Source organism: Mustelus asterias, unplaced genomic scaffold (genome assembly GCF_964213995.1).
Source record: "Mustelus asterias unplaced genomic scaffold, sMusAst1.hap1.1 HAP1_SCAFFOLD_98, whole genome shotgun sequence".
Lineage (NCBI taxonomy): Eukaryota > Metazoa > Chordata > Chondrichthyes > Carcharhiniformes > Triakidae > Mustelus > Mustelus asterias.
This window is the reverse complement of record NW_027590146.1, coordinates 175,514-197,783: the sequence shown is the minus strand read 5'-3', so window position 1 is coordinate 197,783 and position 22,270 is coordinate 175,514. Positions and strand designations below refer to the sequence as shown.

At 47.3% G+C, this 22,270-nt stretch overlaps 1 protein-coding gene across 1 annotated transcript in view; it reads right to left on the bottom strand.

The window, feature by feature from the left end:
- Positions 1 to 584: 584 nt before the first annotated feature.
- Positions 585 to 22,270, bottom strand: part of LOC144484295 (NACHT, LRR and PYD domains-containing protein 3-like) — a 138,833-nt gene continuing 117,147 nt past the window's right edge. Inside the window, exons 20-23 of the mRNA XM_078202824.1 lie at positions 17,611 to 17,781; positions 13,432 to 13,602; positions 7,973 to 8,140; positions 585 to 2,464 (exon numbers count right to left, since the gene is read on the bottom strand). Of these exons, the coding sequence (XP_078058950.1) occupies positions 2,377 to 2,464; positions 7,973 to 8,140; positions 13,432 to 13,602; positions 17,611 to 17,781 (598 nt within the window). The 3' untranslated portion in view covers positions 585 to 2,376. The remainder of the gene's footprint in view (positions 2,465 to 7,972; positions 8,141 to 13,431; positions 13,603 to 17,610; positions 17,782 to 22,270) is intronic.

Below are 22,270 nucleotides of genomic sequence, written 5' to 3'. Positions count from 1 at the left end.
CCCCCACTCTCTCCCCCTCACTCCCTCCCCTCTATCTCTCCGCTTCACCCTTCTCCTCCCCCTGCGTCCCCCGCACTCCCCTCTCATTCTCTTATCCCTCATGCGCTATCTTCCCGTCACTCTCCCTCCCCCATTCTCTCCCTCACTTTTCACCTATTCTCCCCCTCATTCGACCTCCCATCGTGCTCTCCCCTCACACCATCTGCCTTCAACCTCACTCCCCCTCACTCGCTCTTCACTGACCCTCTCCCTCACTCTTTCTGCTCACTCACTCTCTCATTGAGTGTATTTAAGACAGAGATAGACATGTTCTTGATTGGTCAGGGGATCAAATGTTATGGGGGAAAGGTGGGAGAATGGGATTGGAAACTTATCAGCCGTGATTAAATGGTGGAGGAGACTCGATGAGCAGAATAGCTGAATTCTGCTCCTGTATCTTATGGTCTTTTCAGTTTCACGCTCACTGTTAGCGTTTACACTATTTACACTATTATTATTACACAATTATTTACACCAGTCCCCCGCTCTTTATTAGCTTGTGTACATATTAGTTTCAGCATTCCAATGATTCACAATTAGCATTTAACTAATTAACCAATCAGCATTTAATTGTAAATAACTACAGTTATACATATTATAAAATCAGGAATATCCATTACAATTACAGAGCAGCAGCACTAACCCTTTCTCTTCCAAGACTCAATAACATAGATCATGTCACATACTGAGCAGTATTCAGTTAAAACTAGCCCAGACCAGACAACACAAAGTTAATTTAAATTGAAATAATAGGTGATGCGAGGAGATTGTTCTGAAGAAATGATATTAATTTGAAAGTGATTAATTCATAGTCTTTGAAGAATTTCCCCGGTTCAATGTGAAGCTTTTAATGGTGTAGAATATCTACCCACTTTTCAGCACCGGCATCTGCAACTGTAGATGGATGAAAAGGAACAATCCGACAAACACCAGGTAATATCTGTCACGGTAAAATAAACAGTTTGATAAATAATGGTAATATCTGACATCATGAATCTGTCCTGAGATCTTTGGGATAATCCAACATAAATCATACATTCAGAAATTAAATAAAGCTGAGGTGAGTGTGCAGGAACAGAGTGAAATTGTGAATTCTACCTTTCTATGCTATAGCTCTGCATCTGCTCAGTGAGATATAAGGAACAAGGAAAGAGGAAACTGCATTTCCGAGGCTCTGATCCTGTGCAATGCTGCTCCAGTGTTCCTGTGTTGCTTTCGTTCGACGGATGTCGGTTTCAGAGGAAATGTTATCACTTGTTGTCCAACTGAAATGTTATTTGGTTACAGGGCGCTGCGATTTCATTAACCGCTGCAATGCATGGGTTTGTTGCTTGATAGTGGTTTGTGATGTGCGTTTCTGTGGGTTTATGGCTGCATGTTGCGAGTACTTAAGAGAGATTCTGTGTTTCTCTCTGTGTCAGTACGTGGATAAGAGTGTACAATTGTCTGTGTTTTTGAGTGTGTGGGTGTCAGTTTGTGCCTGTGTGTCTGGAAATAGGTGCAGGTGTGTTATCTTGGAAACAGGAATTACAGAGTGCAGCAGAGTTTACCCACTCCCATTCTGAATGGGATTAGTGTTTGATAACTGCACCAAATGTACACATTACAGTCTGAGATCATCCCCAACTACAATCTCCAGACAATATCTCCCATAGGGAATGAGGGAACAGAGTTTATGTACAGTGTCTGGTGATAAAAGGGTTAATTCACCAGCCGGGGTTCCTGCTGCAAACTCCAATCCCTGTCAATATTGTTCAATATTCACGCTGCAGTAACCGGTTCCCAGATGCAGACATGGGACTTACTGAACTTGTCTGAGGCTCACAGAGAGCAGCGCCTGCAGTAGCTGGGAGCCGCCAGCAGATGGTGGCATTGTGTCACTTTAATCACCAGATAGTGAAAGAGGTTTTGAGGAGAGGCTGGTGGAGCCTTTAATTCATTCACAGAGACAGAGAGGAAACTCTGACAAGATTGACCAATCTGCCCCCTGCTGGACACTGTCAGAATCACACACACACTGTTCTCTCTCTGGAGAATTATCTCTGCTGCTCCATTTTGAAAGGAGGTTGAAGACTCTGTTGCTGAGAACACTGACAACACATTGCTGCTTAAACAATGGTTTGCAGCAATCTTTCCTTCAATGTGGAGACTAAAACTACAACAGTTTTCCAGCTGGGAAACCAGGTAAGCAGGGAAATCAGTGCCAGGCTGGAGGGGCTGATGGAATAGGGAGGGAGAGGGGCAGGAATGAAGGGTTTGGAAGGAGCTGTCGAAGATATTCGCAATTCAGGATTTCACTGTAACCGGTGGAGCAGCAATGTTTATAGATTGAAATGTTCACACTGTCACTCTCAGTCCCCGTCTGGATCCCCGCAGCGACTCCAGCTGTTGCTTTCCATTTGGACTGAACTGATTCCACTCCAGCCTGAAACAGATTAAAGATGAAACAGGAAATAAACAGATTGAACAACAGAGTAAATAACAGGAGACTGGAGTTAATGGGACAAATCTTCTGGTCTCTGGATCGCCAGAGGCCAGACACACATCCGAAGATGAGCATCGGGACCCTGTGGATGTCCTGACGCACTGATCTACCTGGGAATTGTCCCAGAGGTATTAACTACTATTGGGGAACTCCCCTGCTGCAGTTAGAGTCAGATACTTGAGACAGATCCTCAAAGTTTACCTGGATAGTTACTCAGGTAATGTTAGACAGCTCACCACCTGGGCTAATACCTGAATAGCACAACCGAGTCCCCCAATCACTTCCCACTGATCCCCATACTCCACCTCCCACAATCTGACTAGACCCAGTCCCCGCAACTCATCCCTACCTCCCCTCCAGCCTGACTACCTCCCACTAGCCCTTGAACAAATCTGACTAAACCTCCGAACTTGGCCTCATCCAGACCCAACCTCTCCTGACCTGACACAGAAACATGGAAGATAGGAGCAGGAGGCGGCCATTTTGCCCTTGGAGCCTACCCCACCATTCATCACAACACTGGCTGATCGTCCAACTCAATGGCCTAATCCTGCTTTCTCCCCATAACCTTTGGTCTAACTATTCATCCAGCCACTCCCCCAATCAACTGACACTTATGGAGCTCCCCGGGGTCACTGTGCTGTAAATAGGGTGCGTGCTCTCTCTTCCTCGACTCTACTCCGCTGTGATGGAGCTCCCCGGGGTCACTGTGCTGTAAATAGGGTGTGTGCTCTCTCTTCCACGACTCTACTCTGCTGTGATGGAGCTCCCCGGGGTCACTGTGCTGTAAATAGGGTGCGTGCTCTCTCTTCCTCGACTCTACTCCGCTGTGATGGAGCTCCCCGGGGTCTCTGTGCTGTAAATAGGGTGTGTGCTCTCTCTTCCTCGACTCTACTCCGCTATGATGGAGATCCCCGGGGTCACTGTGCTGTAAATAGGGTGTGTGCTCTCTCTTCCCCGACTCTTGTCTGCTCTGATGGAGCTCCCAGGGTCGCAGTGCTGAAGATCCTGGGAGAAATATGCAGCAGTTTCAGGTTGGGAGAATTTGTAAACATACCGACAATCTGTTTACCATTGCTGCTGCTTGGAAGATTCAGGCCCATTTATATTTTAAATCCATTTATATTTTAATTGTTACTCTGAAAATTCACACACTCACCAGATCACCCCCACACTCCTGCAGGTCAGTATGAGGCGGCGGAGAGCAGGGACAGATTGATCTGTGAAGGAGTTTGATTCCAGGTTCAGAATCCTCAGTGACTGTTTTGTACTGAGAGCGGAGGCGAGATCCTCAGCACAAGAATCTGTCAGAGCGTTCTCATACAGACTGGAGACCAAGATCCCGCTGCAACTGGAGATAACCTTCCTCACTGTCACTATGCCACCAATCTTGGTGTCATCTGCAAACTTACTAACCATGCCTCCTATATTCTCATCCAAATCATTAATATAAATGACAAATAACAGTGGACCCAGCACTGATCCCTGAGGCACACCGCTGGCCACAGGCCTCCAGTTTGAAAAACAATCCTCTGCAACCACCCTCTGGCTTCTGTCAAGAAGCCAATTTTGTATCCATGTAGAAACCTCACCCTGGATGCTGTGAGAATTAACTTTATGCAACAACCTACCATGCGGTACCTTGTCAAAGGCCTTGCTAAAGCCCATGTAGACAACATCAACTGCACTGCCCTCATCGACCTTCTTGGTTACCCCTTCAAAAACCTCAATGAAATTTGTGAGACATGATTTTCCACTCACAAAGCCATGCTGACTGTCCCTAATCAGTCCTTGCATCTCTAATGCCTGTAGATCCTGTCCCTCAAAATACCTTCCAACAATTTACCCACCACAGATGTGAGGCTCACTGGCCTGTAGTTCCCAGGCTTTTCCCTGCAGCCCTTTTTAAACAAAGGCACAACATTTGCCACCCTCCAATCTTCAGGCACCTCACCCGTGACTATCGATGATTCAAATTTACTCCCTAGCCTCCCACAATGTCCTGGGATATATCTCATCAGGTTCCACAGATTTATCTACCTTGATGCACTTTAAGACTTCCAGCACCTCCTTCTCTGTAATATGTACACTCCTCAAGACATCAATATTTATTTCCCCAAGTTCCCGAACATCCATGCTTTTCTCAAAAGTAAATACTGATGAGGAATATTCATTTAGGATCTCAACCATCTCTTGTGGATCCGCACATAGATGACCTTGTTGACCCTTAAGAGGCCCTACTCTCTCCCTTGTTACTCTTTTGCCCTTTATGTATTTGTAGAAGCTCTTTGGATTCTCCTTTGCCTTATCTGCCAAAACAATTTTGTGTCCCCTTTTTGCCCTCCTGATTTCTCTCTGAACTCTACTCCTACACCCCCTGTACTCTTCAAGAGATTCACTTGATCCCAGCTGCCTATGCACGTCATGTACCTCTTTATTCCTCTTGACCAGGGCCTCAATATCCCTCATCCAGGGTTCCCGACTTCTGCCAGCCTTGCCCTTCACTCTGAGAGGAATGTGTTCACCCTGAACCCTGGTTAACACACTTTTGAAAGCGTGCCACTTACCAGACGTCCCTCTTCCTTCCCACAGACTCCCCCAATTAACGTTTGAAAGTTCCTGCCTGATACCATCAAAATTGCCCTTGTCCCAGTTTAGAATATTAACTTTTGGGACAGACCTATCATTCTCCATAGCTATCTTAAAACTAATAGAATTATGGTCACTGGTCCCAAAGTGATCCCTCACTAACACTCCTGTCACCTGCCCTTCCTTATTTCCCAAGAGGAGGTCAAGTTTTGCCCCCTCTCTAGTCGGGCCATCCACATACTGAATGAGAAATTCCTCCTGAATCCACTCAACAAATTTCTCTCCATCCAACCCTCTAATACTATGGCTGTCCCAGTCAATGTTGGGAAAATTAAAATCTCCGACTATTACCGCCCTATTTTTCTCGGAGCTATCTGTCATCTCCTTACATATTTGCTGCTCAATTTCCCGCTGACTATTTGGGGGCCTATAGTACAACCCTATCAAAGTGATTTCCCCCTTCTTATTTCTCAGTTCTACCCATATAGACTCAGTGGCTGAACCCTTGGATATTTCCCCTCTCAGTACGGCCGTGATGCTTTCCCTAATCAAAAGTGCAACTCCCCCTCCTCTCTTACCCCCTGTTCTATCTTTCCTGTAGCATCTGTATCCTGGAGCATTGAGCTGCCAGTCCTGTCCCTCCCTTAGCCATGTTTCAGTAATTGCTCTAATATCCCAGTCCCGTGTACCCATCAATGCCCTGAGTTCATCTCCCTTGCCCGTCAGGCCTCTTGCATTGAAATAAATGCAGTTTAATCTGGACTTCCCTTGCTCTGTCTTGCTTCTGTCTGATCTGTCTGGTACTAGGATTACTGACACTGCCTTTACTAATTAATGCGCTCTCTTTAACTTCCGTGCTGTCCTCAAATTTCTCTTTTGTCTCCCTCCTGCATTGGATCCCACCCCCCTGCCAAACTAGTTAAAACCCTCCCGAGCTGCTCGAGCAAATCTCCCCGCCAGGATGTTAGTCCCCCTCCAGTTCAAATGTAACCCATCCCTCTTGAACAGATCAGCCCTTCCCCAGAAAAGATCCCAATGATCCAAAAATCTAAATCCCTGCCCCCTGCACCAGCTCTCAAGCCAGTCATTCATCTGCCTAATCCTCCTATTCCTACTCTCACTAGCACGTGGTACCGATAGTAGTCCTGAAATTACTACCTTCGAGGTCCTACACGTTAGCCTTCTGCCTAACTCTCTGCATTCACATTTCAGGATCTCATCCCTTTTCCTACCTATGTCGTTGGTACCAATATGTACAACGACCTCTGGCTGCTCACCCTCCCCCTTAAGACTGTCCTGCAATCGCTCAGAGACGTCCTTGACCCTGGCACCAGGGAGGCAACACACCATCCTGGAGTCTCGATTGCGGCCACAGAAACGCCTGTCTGTGCCTCTAACTAGCGAGTCCCCGATTACTACTGCTCGCTTGCTCTTTGCCCGACCCTGTCCCACAGCAGAACCAGCTGTGGTGTCACAGGCCTGGCTACTGCTGGTATCTCCCCCTGACAGGCTATCACTCCCGTAAATCATCTCTCCCTCCCCTCCAGCCCGACTACCTCCCACTAGCCCTTGAACAAATCTGACTAAACCTCCCAACTTGGCCTCATCCGTCCCACCCTCTCCTGCCCTGACATAGAAACATGGAAGATAGGAGCAGGAGGAGGCCATTTGGTCCTTTAAGCCGACTCCACCATCCATCACAATCATGGCTGATCGTCCAACTCAAAAGCCTAATCCTGCTTTCTCCCCATAACCTTTGATCCTGTTCACCCCAAGTGCTATATGCAGCCGCCTCTTGAATACATTCTTGACTATATCTCTGACTTAAACTGATTACTCAAGAACCAACCCCAACCCACTACTCTCCAAAGCTATAAACCAATCCCAACCCCCGACCACGCAACCAAATCTAACTAGACACCCAGCAACATTACCAACTCCCAGCCACCATCCAAACTGCTGATTAACCCTCCAACCCAACACAATACAACTCGACCACCCTCCCGACACCCAGAACTAATCCTTGAACCTCTCCTCAGCTCCCTGACTAACCACTCATCCAGTGACACACCAACCCATTCACTCCCACAATCAACTAACACTTATGGAGCTCCCCGGGGTCACTGTGCTGTAAATAGGGTGTGTGCTCTCTCTTCCTCGACTCTAGTCTGCTCTGATGGAGCTCCCCGGGGTCACTGTGCTGTAAATAGGGTGTGTGCTCTCTCTCTTCCAGGACTGCGCTCTGATGGAGTTCCTTGGAGTCACTGCGCTGTAAATAGGGTGTGTGCTCTCTGTTCCCCAACTCTACTCTGCTCTGATGGAGTTCCCCGGAGTCACTGTGCTGTAAATAGGGTGTGTGCTCTCTCTTCCCCAACTCTACTCTGCTGTGATGGAGCTCCCCGGGGTCACTCTGCTGTAAATAGGGTGTGTGCTCTCTCTTCCCCAACTCTGCTCTGCTGGAGCTCCCCAGGGTCACTGTGCTGTAAATAGGGTATGTGCTCTCTCTTCCTCGACTCTAGTCTGCTCTGATGGAGCTCCCCGGGGTCACTGTGCTGTAAACAGGGTGCGTGCTCTCTCTTCCTCGACTCTACTCTGCTGTGCTGGAGCTCCCCGGGGTCACTGTGCTGTAAATAGGGTGTGTGCTGTCTCTTCCCCGACTCTTGTCTGCTCTGATGGAGCTCCCAGGGTCGCAGTGCTGAAGATCCTGGGAGAAATATGCAGCAGTTTCAGGTTGGGAGAATTTTTAAACATACCGACAATCTGCTTACCATTGCTGCTGCTTGGAAGGTTCAGGCCCATTTATATTTTAAATCCATTCATATTTTAATTGTTACCCTAAAAATTAACACAAACACTCACCGGATCTCCTCCAGACTGCTGCAGGTCAGTATGAGGCGGCGGAGAGCAGGGACAGATTGATCTGTGAAGGAGTTTGATCCCAGGTACAGAATCCTCAGTGTCTGTTTTGTACAGAGAGCGGAGGCGAGATCCTCAGCACAAGAATCTGTGAGAGCGTTATGTCCGAGACTGGAGACCAGAGAGAGGAATAACAGGAATCAGGCTCAATCCCCAGTGTTTTAAATAATACTGTTAATAACAAGAATAATGTATTGTATCAGACATTCCAAAAACACAACCTGCATTTCTGTAGAATGAGGAAATACTCAATGCTGAAAATGAAATATAAATAAACTGGAAATGCTCAGCAGGTTAGCTAAATACATGTGAAGAGAGAAACAGGGGTAAAGTTTGAGCTTCCATTGGAACTGGGAACGGGCAGTGAATTGACAGGTTTGAAGTGACAGCGGTGGGTGGTTGGGGAAGAAACAAAGAAAGGACAAACTGGAATTACAGGAATGATTAAATGATAAAAGTGATGATGGGACAGGACCACAATCACAGGATCCCCGTGTCCTTACTCGGAGTGGCTCGGGAGGGACATGGGATGGTCAATGGTTTGGGAATGCAGTTTGTGGTGAGGTTGAAGATAATGGCTGTGATTTTACCAGAAGCTCTGAAGTCCCAGCATGGGGATTGGAAATGGGTGGTGTGTCCGTGTGGGCAGGATAGGCAGAGTTATGACGGTGATATTGTCAGAGGGGGACAATTAACGGCTGGCAGGCAGGGGGAGCTGCCCACTGAGGCAGCCTGGGCAGGGGGCAGTCCCGGTTCAGGCAATGCTGGCACCATCTCCAAAGGCAGCAGGACTTTCAAACAGCAGCTCTGGAGGGAGCAGCGAGGGAGCTCTGCTTATTGAATGAAGGACTGAAATGTCAGAAAGCAGAGCAAGGCTTGCCCCCCACCCCCCCCCCCCTCCCCGCCAATTGCTAATTCCTCCCTGGAGGTGCTCCTCCCGGCTGCTCAGGCTCAGAGGGAGGTCCTGTTCCCTCAGAATGGGAGGAGATTATCCCATCGGTACAAGCCAGTCTGGATGGAGATTGCTGGGAGGTGAGCAGATTTCAGACACGTGGTTACAGAGTGGAAAAGGATCAATGTCCTGATGTGTTCTGCCACGGTGAGTGCAGCACAGCCTGATATGTGAATAAGGATGAGGTGGAAATTGTGGAAAGAACATCTCCACCCAGACAGTGGCAATGCAAAGGACTTGCAGAATGTCACTGGCTGTCCTGTCTGGAGACAATACACATCTCTGTAACCTGTGTTTAATGCTGCCTTCTCTCACATTATCTGTCTCTTTAAGACCTGGTTGGCTGTAGGGATTCGCATTCTAATCAGTATTCTGTAACTTGATTTTGTGTCTCTGTGCCCTGTTTGAGAGCAGATTTCCACTCCATCTGACGAAGGAGCAGCGCTCCGAAAGCTAATGGTATTTGCTCCCAAATAAACCTGTTGGACTTTAACCTGGTGTTGTTAAAACTCTTACAATGCAAAGGCAGCAGCATTGACTGTCAGAGACATGTCCGTTAGGCTGCCACCAGCATAGGCTCGAGCAGGGCTGACCAACATATTCACTGGGCAAACACACGTCAATGTTTTTCTCACTCAAGCGGCCGATGAGTAAATTTCAGAATGATAAAGTTTGGCACAGCAGAAATTTCAATTAAAAACTGAACTGAGATATGAAAAGAAACAACTTGCTGAGCACAATAATGAGTAATAAATAAAGATGATTATTAGAGTTTAATCCTCATCAATCACAAATTGTTTCTCTCCCACATTTGCTGCAGATTGGCTCAAAAACCTGTCAGCAGCAAACATGGGAAAGAAACGGGATGTGATTGGAGGAGCAGCTCCATGCAGATTCTTCCATTCAAACTGAACTGTGTGACTGAGATTCTGGAAACTCGCTCCGGGGGCCGCATTGAGGGGCTTCGAGGGTCACATTCGCCCCTTGGTCCACACGTTGGACAACCCTGGGCTACTGCATGTGTTTGATGAGTGAGTAACAATTTATGTGCTTGGAAAGAGAGCAAACATCATCAGGGAATGAGTGAAGAAGAGTGGAGACATCCAGGTCTTGCCATCCTTACACCAATGGAAGATGAAGTGCTGGATCAGGAAGGCCTGGGGGCAGAGTGGGTAATTACTGCTGGTGAGATGGGTTGAGTGGGTGGCCTAATGAATGGGCACAGGAGAGCGTCTGGTGAGGACAAAACATAGAGCTTGTTTATCCATCACTGGTCACAGAGAGCAGTCTGAAGGACGTATTGGGATAAGAACAAAATACCTAGGAACAGCAGAAGGTCATTCAGCCCCTCGAGCATACTCCATCACGGCTGATCTAATTATAGTCTCAACTCTTTTCCCCGTAACCCGTGATTCACTTCTCAATCCAAAATCATTCTGAACTCAGCCTTGAATATATTCAATGACTCTGCCGCCACGAGTCTCCAGGGAAGAGAATTCCACTGACCAGCGACCATCTAAAAAATAAATTTCTCCTCATCTCAGTCTTAAGGGACTGACAATTACATTTTAAAATCTGTCCCCTTGTTCTGGTCTCTCTTACAAGAAGAAACAGCCTCTCAGCAACCACCCTGTCTCATCCCCTCAACGCGATCACCTTTTAATCTTCTGAACTTTCATAGATATTGCTCCAATCTGCTCACATTTCCCTTGTAAAATAAACCTCTCCATCCCAGGAATCAGCCGAGTGAACTTTCTCTGAACTGGTTCCAATACAATTCTATCCTTTTTTAAGTAAAGAGCTCAACACTGTACACATTACTCCAGTTGTGGAGCCTCCCTGAGCCTCTCCACATCCCCTTGAAACATCTTTGCATCCTCCTCACAATTCAGATTTTCACCTCGTTTTCCATTATTCGCAAATTTGGAAATATTATATTTGATCCCCACATCCATGTCATTGATGTAGATTCTGAATAGCTGAGACCCAAACACTGATCCCTGCCGTACTCCACTAGTTAGAGGCTGTCAACCCAAAAGTAACCCATTTATTCCAACTCCTTGTTTCTGTCCATTGATCAGTTCTCAGTCCATGCTGGTCTATTCCTCCCAATCCCACATGCTCCAATTTTATTTAATAACCTCTTGTGTGTGAATCATGCAACTATAGAATCCCTAGTGTAGGAATCGTCATTCGGCCCATCGAGACACACTGACAGAGTAACTTACCAAGGTCCGCTCCCCATAACCTCACAAATTTATTCGGGCTAATCCACCTAAACTACACATCTTGGGACACTCAGGGCAATTTTACGATGGCCACTCCATCTACCATCCATATCTTTGGGAGTGTGGGAGGAAACCGGAGCACCCAGAGGAAACACAGGCAGACACGGGGAGAATGTAGAAACTCCACACAGTCACCCAAGGCTGGAATTGAACCCTGGCCCCTGGCTGTGATGCAACAATGTTAACCACTGTGTCACCGTGCCAGCCTTTCATAAATCCATGTAGGCCCTGTCTAATCCTGCCATTAATATCGAAGTGTTCTGTTATCACTTCCTTTATTATAGATTACTATAGGATTTCCATACCATCAATGTCAGACTAATAGATCTGCAGTTGCCCGGGTTCCCGTAACCCCACATATTTACGCCGCTAATCCACCTAAACTACACATCTTGGACACTAACGGGCAATTTAGCATGGTCAATCCACCTAACCTACACATTTTTTTTGGACTGTGGGAGGAAACAGGAACAGCCGAAGGAAACCCACACAGACACGGGGAGAACGTGAAAACTCCACACACAGTCGCTCAAGGCTGGAATGAATCCGGGACCCTGACGCTGTGAGGCAGCAGTGCCAACCCCGGTGCCACATCTTCACTTAATCTAATACACTCCTTGAATTAGCAACGGCTGGAACACTTCTGCTGCTGTTTTTCAAATGAAAGGAATCTATTTTTGTTGGAAACGCCACACATTTGCACATCACCATGTCTAAAACAGCTTGTTGTGTGATTGGCACTGGAACGTGCTTCTCCAAGAAATTGCTTGAATACATTCTGTGAACGAATCTTCTTTTCAACTTTTGATAATCTGAGCGATTTATACAGTAAATGGAAGAAGCCACAGGAGCACTGACCTACAGAGGGATCTGTGTGTACAAGTCTACAGATCCCTGAAAGTGGCAACACAGGTGGATGAGGTGGTCAAGAAGGCAGACAACATGCTTGTCTTCATCGACCGGGGCATCGAGTGTAAAAGTTGGCAAGTTATGTTGCAGCTGTATGAAACTTCAGTTGGCCACATTTGAATATTGCTTGCAGTTCCGTTCGCGACACGACCAGAATGATGTGGATGCTTTGGAGAGGGTGCAAGGAAGGTTTACCAGAATGTTGCCTGGTCAAGGACGGTTAGGTTATGAGGAGACGTTGTATAAACACAGATTGTTTCACTACAAAAAGGGAGGCTGAGGGGTGACCTGATGAAGGTGTCCACAATTATGAGAAGCATCAATATGGTGGATAGTCAGAGACTTTTCTCCAGGGTGGAATGGTCAACTACAAGAGGGCACAGGATTAAGGTGAGAGGGGCAAAGTTTGGAGGGAGGTGTGTGGGGTAAGTTTTCACCCAGAGGGTGGTGGGTGCCTGGAAGGCACTGCCAATGGAGGTGGCAGAAGCAGGCACGTTTCCAATGTCCAAGGTGCATCTTGGTAGACACATGAACAAAAGACAAACAGAGGAATAGAAACTGCAAATTGGCAGTAAGTTCTGGGTCTGAATAAGCGTTAGGAGGCGCCACAGGCTTGGTGGGCTGAAGGGCCTGTTACTGTGCTGTGCGGTTCTTTGTTCTTCTTTGTATATGAAGATTAAAATCACCCGTGGCTATTGCAATATGTTTTTACAAGGCCCCGTTATTTTTCCTGTGTACTGTGTCGGAGATTGTGACTGTTGTTAGGAGCCTATAAATGATTCCCACAAGTGATCTTTTAACTTTGTTAAATCTTATTTCTATCCAAACTGATTCTGCATCTTGAACTAAGTTCAGCTCTCGCTACTGTACTGACATCTGTTACTAACAGCGAGACTCCACCACCATGTCCTGTCCTCCATTTACTGTCATCTATTCACTCTCCCCCCTTTCACTAATCAATGGATGCTGTGTCCGGGGAGAGCTGTGCACATCTGAGGAGGAGGAGAGGACCTCAGAGGGTGAACCGTAACATTATTCCCCCACTCCCTCAACATAAGGATCTGTGGGACTGACATCCCATTGCTCAGGGATCAGAGAGAGAAGCAACAGGAGTCAGAGGAAAAGCAGTTTTCCTTATTCATAACTGACGCCAATCGTAATGGGCAGTGTTTTGTATATAAATACCAGTGGTGAAATTGTATTGTTGAATATTCAGTTATTATAAACACAATCTCACACAGTCTGCTACTTACTGCAGTTCCTGTATTTTACAGTCCGGATTCCTCAGAGCCACAGACAGCAGTTTCACTCCGGAATCTCCCAGTTTATTGTCACCCAGATCCAGATCGACCAGCGAGCGGTTCGTACTGAGAGCAGAGGCCAGGTCCTCGGCACAAGAATCAGTGAGAGCGTTACCATAGAGACTGGAGATCAGAGAGAGAAAAATAACAGAAATCAGGGTAAATCCACAGTGTTTTTAAGAATAACATTAACAATAATAATGTACAGCGCGGGACATTCAAGAAACACAACATCAGTTCATACAGGAGGCAAAATTCTATTGATGCTGTAAATCTGAAATATGAATGAATATGTTGGAGACTCTCATCAGGTCAGGCAATATCTGTGAAGATAGAAACAGATTTAGTTTCAGTTCAATGAGCTAAAATTAGAAATTGGAAATAGCGGTGAATTAAATTGTTTTAAGTGACAGGGAGCTGGGGATGGGCGGGTGACAAGGAAAGAACAAAATGGAAGTACCGGACTGATTAAATGACAAAAAGGATGATGGTGAAAGGGAAGAGCACAGGATTCCCATGTCCTTACCCTGAGTCACAGGGAGGGACATGGGATGGTCAGTGGCTCAGGAATGGAGTGTGTGGTGGGGTTGAAGATGATGCGACAGAAACCTTTCTCACACTGCCAGTGGTTCGGGTCTGGAATTCACAGCCGGGAAGTGTGGTGGAGGTCGGCTGCATCGAAGCAGTCAAAAAGGAATGAGATGATTATTTGAATATAAAGAATGAGCGAGGATACGAGAAAAACGCTGGAGAATGACTCAAATTCCTAATGCTAATTTGGTGAGCTGGTGCAGACACGATGGGCCAAATGGCCTCATTGTGCACCGTAAGAATTCTGCGAAAATAATGGTTGGAAATGTATCGATATTTCAACTGGAAGTGGTGATGTTGCCGTGTGGACAGTGTTAGCAGCCATAGTCCTCAATAAAATGTTAATACTGATAGGCAAAGGGATCTGGGTGTCCAGGTCCACAGATCACTGAAAGTGGCAATGCAGGTGGAGAAGGTAGTCAAGAAGGCACACGGCATGCTTGCCTTCATCGGCCGGGGCATTGAGTTTAAAAATTGGCAAGTATGTTGCAGCTTTATAGAACCTTCGTTCGGCCGCACTTCGAATATAGTGTTCAATTCTGGTCGCCACACTACCAGAAGGATGTGGAGGCTTTGGAGAGGGTACCGAAAAGATTGACCAGGATGTTGCCCCTGGTCTGGAGGGCATTAGCTATGAGGAGAGGTTGGAGAAACTTGGTTTGTTCTCACTGGAGCGACGGAGGTTGAGGGGAGACCTGATATAGGTCAACAAGATTATGAGAGGCATGGACAGAGTGGATAGTCGGAAGCTTTTTCACAGGGTAGAAGAGTCAATTGCTAGGGGGGCACAGGTTTAAGGTGCGAGGGGCAAGGTTTAAAGGAGATGTACGAGGCAGATTTTTTACACAGAGTAGTGGGCGCCTGGAACTCGTTGCTGGGGGAGGTAGTAGAAGCAGATATGGTGGTGACGTTTAAGGGGCGTCTTGACAAGTACATGAATAGGATGGGAATAGCGGGATATGGTCCCCGGAAGGGTAGGGGGTATTAGTTAAGTCGGGCAGCATGGTGGGTGCAGTCTTGGAGGGCCGAAGGGCCTGTTCCTGTGCTGTAATTTTCTTTGTTCTTTGTGTTTCTCTCCAATAGAGAGAGAGACAATTTGTTACATGTAGCTTCAGGGATACAATTTAATAAACGTGCGGCAATGGGAGGAGATGGGATTCCATGAACCCCACAGCCGGTAAGAGGACCAAACCCTCAGATTTAGCATCATTCTACATCACACTCTAAACACCAAACCAAATGAACTAACCAACTCCACATATAACCAAACAGGCACATTAATATCTGACAGGTTCGGGAAATCCGTGCACTCAGGCAGCACAGGCAGAATCACAGAATTGTTACAGAGCAGGAGGAGGCCATTCGGCCCATTGTGTCTGCACTGACTCTCCGAATGAGCAACTCACTAAGTGTCATCCCCCCACCTTCCCCCAAAACCCTGTGCATTCCAGAGCTTAACCACTGGCTGCAGGGGAAGGCCCCATTCAGGCAATGCTGGCCCCAGATTAAAAGGCAGCCACCAGCGCTTTAAAAGGCTCTGAAGGGAGCAGTGAGGGAGCCCTGGTTAATGAACAAAGAGCTGAAATGGCAGAAGGCAGATTAAACCCAATTCGCTGACACTTCCCTGGAAATTCTCAAGGCTATATCGGTTTGGAGGGAGGCTCTGTTCCCTCAGGAGTGGAGGAGGAGACCTGTCACATCACCCGAAACAAGTCTGGATAGAAACTGCCGAGGGCCTGAGCAGGCAGCACGTGGCTGCAGTGAGGCAAAAGGATCAATAACCTGATATGTTCTGACAAGGTGAGCGTTAAACTTACAGGCTGATATGTGAATAAGGATGAAAGAGAAATTGTGGAAAGACCATCTCCACCCAGACACTGGCAATGTCCAGACAGCAGCATCAATCTTCAGGAACATGTCAGCCTCTCTGTGAACGATTCCGGTCAGTCAGAGATGACTGCTGCACTGCCGACACTGAGTGACCATCCTGGTGGTCCCATGATGGGCAGTCTGGCAGCATCATAGGCTTGTGTGTGTCTTTGATGGGTGAGTATCAATGGAAATTTATGTGCTTGTAGAAGAGGGCACACAGCGTCAGAGAAGGAGCCAAGAGTGACAGTGTCTGGATTGTGTCATCCTTATGCCAATGGAAGATGCAGTGCTGGAGCTGGGAGACCTGGAGGCTGGGTGGGCAATCGCTGATGGTGAGATGGGTTGTGGATCCAGAGAGAGTGAGTGAGTGAATGGATGGGCACAGAAGAGACTCTGCTGCTGAGTCCATAACTTGGAGCTTGTGTGTTCATCATGGGTCACATGGAGCTCTGGGTTAGGAACAGTCAGAAGTTTAACAGCACCAGGTTAAAGTCCAACAGGTTTATTTGGTAGCAAATGCCACTCGCTTTCGGAGCGCTGCCCCTTCGTCAGGTGGAGTGTAGAAATGCTCACAAACAGTGCATACAGAGACACAAACTCAATTTACAGAATAATGACTGGAATGCAGTCTTTACAGATAATCAAGTCTTAAAGGTACAAACAGTGTGAGTGGAGGGAGCATTAAGCACAGGTTAAAGAGATGCGTATTGTCTCCAGACAGGACAGCCAGTGGGATTCTGCAAGTCCAGACAAGCTGTGGGCCATTCGGCCCATCAATCCTTCACTAACAACAATCCCGCCCAGGCCCTATAACAGTAACCCTACATATTAACTCTGCAAATCCCCCTGACATGAAGTGTCAATTTACCATCGCCGCTCAAACTAGCATGCACATCTTTGGCATGTGGGAGGAAACTGGAGTAACTGAAGGAAACCTGCGCAGACACGGAGAGTACATGCAAACTCCACACAATCTGTCACCCAAGGCCGGAATTGACACGGGTCTCTGGCGCTCTGAGTCAGCAGTGCTAACAGCTCTACCACCCTGCCGACCATGATCAGCCGTGGTTCGTCCCAATTGCAGTGAGTATAGGACGAATAATTTCTATATTTTTTCATAAGATAAGCCTGGCATGCCATGAAAGACTCAAGCCAACATTTTCTCAAATGTTTATAAAATACGTTCATAAGGTGACCAAAACTATATACGTTACTTCAGCTGTGCTGTGACCACAAACCTATCAGATTTGTGACTGGCGACCTTTGCTCCCAGGCGAATTGTCCCTCATTGCCTTTTCTGTTGATTTGTCAAAGCTGTCGGCTCTTATAATATGAAGTCATGTGACTGGATCAGGTTGGGGATTCTGAGATTCAGCACATCCGAAGGTAGAAATTCAATACAGTTTGCAGTTGCCAATGACTGGACCTCAGAGGGTGAACCATAACATTATTCCCCCACTCCCTCAACATAAGGATCTGTGGGACTGACATCCCATTGCTCAGGGATCAGAGAGAGAAGCAACAGGAGTCAGAGGAAAAGCAGTTTTCCTTATTCATAACTGACGCCAATAGTAATGGGCAGTGTTTTTTATACAAATACCAGTGGTGAAATTATATTGTTGAATATTCAGTTATTATAAACACAATCTCACACAGTCTGCTACTTACTCCAGTTCCTGTATTTTACAGTCCGGATTCCTCAGAGCCACAGACAGCAGTTTCACTCCGGAATCTCCCAGTTTATTGGCACCCAGATTCAGATCTATCAGTGAGCGGTTTGTACTGAGAGCAGAGGCCAGGTCCTCGGCACAAGAATCGGTGAGATCGTTACCACAGAGACTGGAGATCAGAGAGAGAAAAATAACAGAAATCAGGGTAAATCCACAGTGTTTTTAAGAATAAGATCATTAACAATAATAATGTACAGCGCGGGACTTTCAATGAGTATTCTAACTGAGTGCAGTTAGATAGAGACACCAGGAGATGGAGACAGTGAGTATTCTAACTGAGTGCAGTTAAACAGGGACACCAGGAGATGGAGACAGTGAGTATTCTAACTGAGTGCAGTTAGACAGAGACACCAGGAGATGGAGAGAGTGAGTATTCTAACTGAGTGCAGTTAGACAGAGACACCAGGAGATGGAGACAGTGAGTATTCTAACTGAGTGCAGTTAGACAGAGACACCAGGAGATGGAGACAGTGAGTATTCTAACTGAGTGCAGTTAGACAGAGACACCAGGAGATGGAGACAGTGAGTATTCTAACTGAGTGCAGTTAGACAGAGACACCAGGAGATGGAGACAGTGAGTATTCTAACTGAGTGCAGTTAGACAGGGACACCAGGAGATGGAGACAGTGAGTATTCTAACTGAGTGCAGTTCGACAGACACCAGGAGATGGAGACAGTGAGGGGGGTAACTGAGTGCAGTTAGACAGAGACACCAGGAGATGGAGACAGTGAGTATTCTAACTGAGTGCAGTTAGACAGAGACACCAGGAGATGGAGACAGTGAGGGGGTAACTGAGTGCAGTTAGACAGAGACACCAGGAGATGGAGACAGTGAGGGGGTAACTGAGTGCAGTTAGACAGGGACACCAGGAGATGGAGACAGTGAGTATTGTAACTGGGGCTCAGGAATGGAGTGTGTGGTGGGGTTGAAAATGATGCGACAGAAACCTTTCTCACACTGCCAGTGGTTCGGGTCTGGAATTCACAGCCGGGAAGTGTGGTGGAGGTCGGCTGCATCGAAGCAGTCAAAAAGGAATTAGATGATTTTTTGAAGATAGGCAATGAGCTACGAAAATGGATACGACAAAAAGGCTGGAGAATGACACGAATTTCGAATGTCAATTTGGTGAGCTAGTGCAGACACGATGGGCCAAATTGCCTCATTGTGCTCCATAACAATTCTGTGGAGACAGTGGTTGAAAATGTTATCGATATTTCAACTGGAAGTTGGTGATGTTGCAGTGTGGACAGTGTTAGTAGCCACATTCCCCAATGAAATCTCTCCAATAGAAAGAGACACAATTTGGTACATGTCGCTTCAGGGATACAACTTAGTAAACGTGGGGATATGGGAAGAGTTGGGACTCCATTAACCCCACAGCCAGTACGAGGACCAAACCCTCAACAACAGCGTCATTCTACATCACGCTGGAGACACCGAACCAACTGAACTAACCAACTCCACACAGAGCCAGAACGGGCACAGTAAATGTCTGACAGGTTCGGGAAATCCGTGCACTCAGGCAGCACAGGCAGAATCACAGTATTGTTAGAGAGCAGAAGGAGGCCACTCGGCCCATCGTGTCTGCACTGACTCTCCGAATGAGCAATTCACTAAGTGTCATCCCCCACCTTCCCCCAAATCCCTGTGCATTCCAGAGCTTAACCACTGGCTTCAGGGGACAGCACAATTCTGGCAATGCTGGCACCAGATTTAAAGGCAGCCAGCAGCACTTTTAAAGGCTCTGAAGGGAGCAGTGAGGGAGCCCTGGTTAATGAACAAAGGGCTGAAATGGCAGAAGGCAGATTAAACCCAATTCACTGACACTACCCTGGAAATTCTCAAGGCTATTTCGGTTTGGAGGAAATTTCTGTTCCCTCAGGACTGGAGAAGGAGACCTGTCACATCAACCCAAGCAAGTCTGGATAGACACTGCCAAGGGTCTGAGCAGTGGCTGCAATGAGGCAAAAGATGAATAATCTGATATGTTCTGACAAGGTGAGCGTTAAGCCTACAGGCTGATATGTGAATAAGGATGAAAGAGAAATTGTGGAAAGACCATCTCCACCCAGACACTGGCAATGTCCAGACAGCAGCATCAATCTTCAGGAACATGTCAGCCTCTCTGTGAAGGGTTACATGGAACATAGGACATAGAACAGTACAGCACAGTACAGACCCTTCATAGAAACCCTACAGTGCAGAAGGAGGCCATTCGGCCCATCGAGTCTGCACCGACCACAATCCCACCCAGGCCCTACCCTCACATATTTACCCGCTAATCCCTCTAACTACACATCTCAGGGACAATTTTGAACCTGGCCAATCAACCTAACCCGCACATCTTTGGACTGTGGGAGGAAACCGGAGCACCCGGAGGAAACCCACGCAGACACGAGGAGAATGTGCAAACTCCACACAGACAGTGACCCGAGCCGGAAATCGAACCCAGGACCCTGGAGCTGTGAAGCAGCAGTGCTAACCACTGTGCTACCGTGCCGCCCATGATGTTGTGCCGAGCTTTGTCCAAAACCAAGATGAAGCTATCCCACTCCCTATCATTCTAGTGTGCTCCACCTGCCTATCCAATAACCGCTTGAAAGTTCCTAAAGTGTCCGACTTCACTGTGACAGCAGGCAGTCCATTCCACACCCCAACCGCTCTCTGAGTAAAGAGTCAGTCAGAGATGGCTGCTGCACTGCCGACACTGAGTGACCATCCTGGTGGTCCCATGATGGGCAGTCTAAATTAGCGTCAGGTTTGTTTGTGTCTTTGATGGGTGAGTAACAAGGGAAATTTATGTTCTTGTAGAAGAGGGCACACAGCTTTAGAGAAGGAGCCAAGAGTGACAGTGTCTGGATTGTGTCATCCTTATTCCAATGGAAGATGCAGTGCTGGAGCTGGGAGACCTGGAGGCTGGGTGGGCAATCGCTGATGGTGAGATGGGTTGTGGATCCAGAGAGAGTGAGTGAGTGAATGGATGGGCACAGGAGAGGCTCTGCTTCTGAGTCCAAAACCTGGTGCTTGTGTGTCTTCCATTGGTCACATGGAGCTCTGGCTTAGGAACAGTCTGCAGGACATGTTGGAATGTGCATTACCCTCTAACATTCTTCACTCTCTCACAAATCAACAGCTGCGGTGAGCGGGAGACAGGCGTGTAGCTCTGAAGATCGGGAGGGGGTCAGAGGATGGATTGTCACATTATACTCTATAACGTCCGCCAGAGCAGATAATGTCTCTCACGATTAGCAAAGGGGTTACAATCTGGCAGCACAGGAGAGCACACACAAACCCGAGCACCTGATGGAGGCAGGAATAGCTGAGTTCACTCACACTCTCGAGAGGACAGGTCATTGTCAGCTTCAGGAAGATGAAATGTGACTGGAGTCTTTAACAATGCAGCAGATACTGGAGCTGCAGCGTAGGATACTTTAACATTTGGTGGAGTTTCCAAAGGCTGTGTGTATCCATACACAAAGGATGGAGGAATCAATCCAGGCCAGCAGTGTTACCATGTCTCAGGTCTGAGCACAAATAGCATCCTCCAAAGAGAGATTGGTGACCTTCATGGAGAGTCACATCCAGCCCATCACCCACAGGAAATACACATGAGCCTGCATGTTCTCACCACCTCCATGAGCTCTGTGGAACACGGGCTGTGGGAGGGGTGGGAAAATGTGTCTGGAGTAACTGTCAGGACCTCCCCAGCTGAGCAGGGAGGGTTCAGTTTGCCCTGAATGGATAGAGGAGCGGCTGCCTGCAGCATTTGGGAGCTCCTCTCAGGATGCCCCTGGTGTGGGCAGTGGGTCCCCTTCTGCTCCGACTGTGACACAAGCACCTCACGAAGCTATGATGACAGAGACAACTCCAGCATCTGTGCAGAGGACCCGCAGTTGGCCGGATCCTTCCAGGACTCAGGAAATCCGAGGACAAAGGCCACGGTCATCGAAATTCCCAGAGGAGAGGAGAGAGGTAAGATGCTGCCTGCAGCTCAGCGGAAAGTGCGGGGATGGCGGTGGTTGTCATGGTGGGGTTGCTTCCTTGGGTTTCACAGGATTATACTTTGTTATTACTGGTCACTTTGTTATGTCTGTATTTTGAGTAAATTCAGAGATGGAGCACCACTAAAAAAATGCTTCACCATATTACTGGGTCTTTAACAGTTCACTGGGAATGTGAGATGGGAAATACAGCACTGAATCAGGTCAATACAATTCCAATACCTTTGTTTCATGTCGTGACGGCTCCAGGGAAATTATAAAACATTCACAGAAACAGCAACAGTGCTGGAGATGGTGAAGATTTATTACACTGAATGGCTGTGTGAGTTAAGGTTCTTGGAAAACAGGTCTGCATTACTGAATCTCCATCCTCCCGGACACATATCCCATGTCCCTGGCCTGTGGTCCATGGGGTTCCTCATCATGAAGCATCTGGTCAACATTGTATTACATCACACTTTGTTCAAAGCTTCTCCACTCTTGATCCAGGTTGTATGGAACACAGCACAACACCTGGACATTTGAGACCCTCGCTGAGTATATTAAATAGTTCCACCAGATCTATCTTTAGAATTCCTCTGGCCTGTGCAATGGTC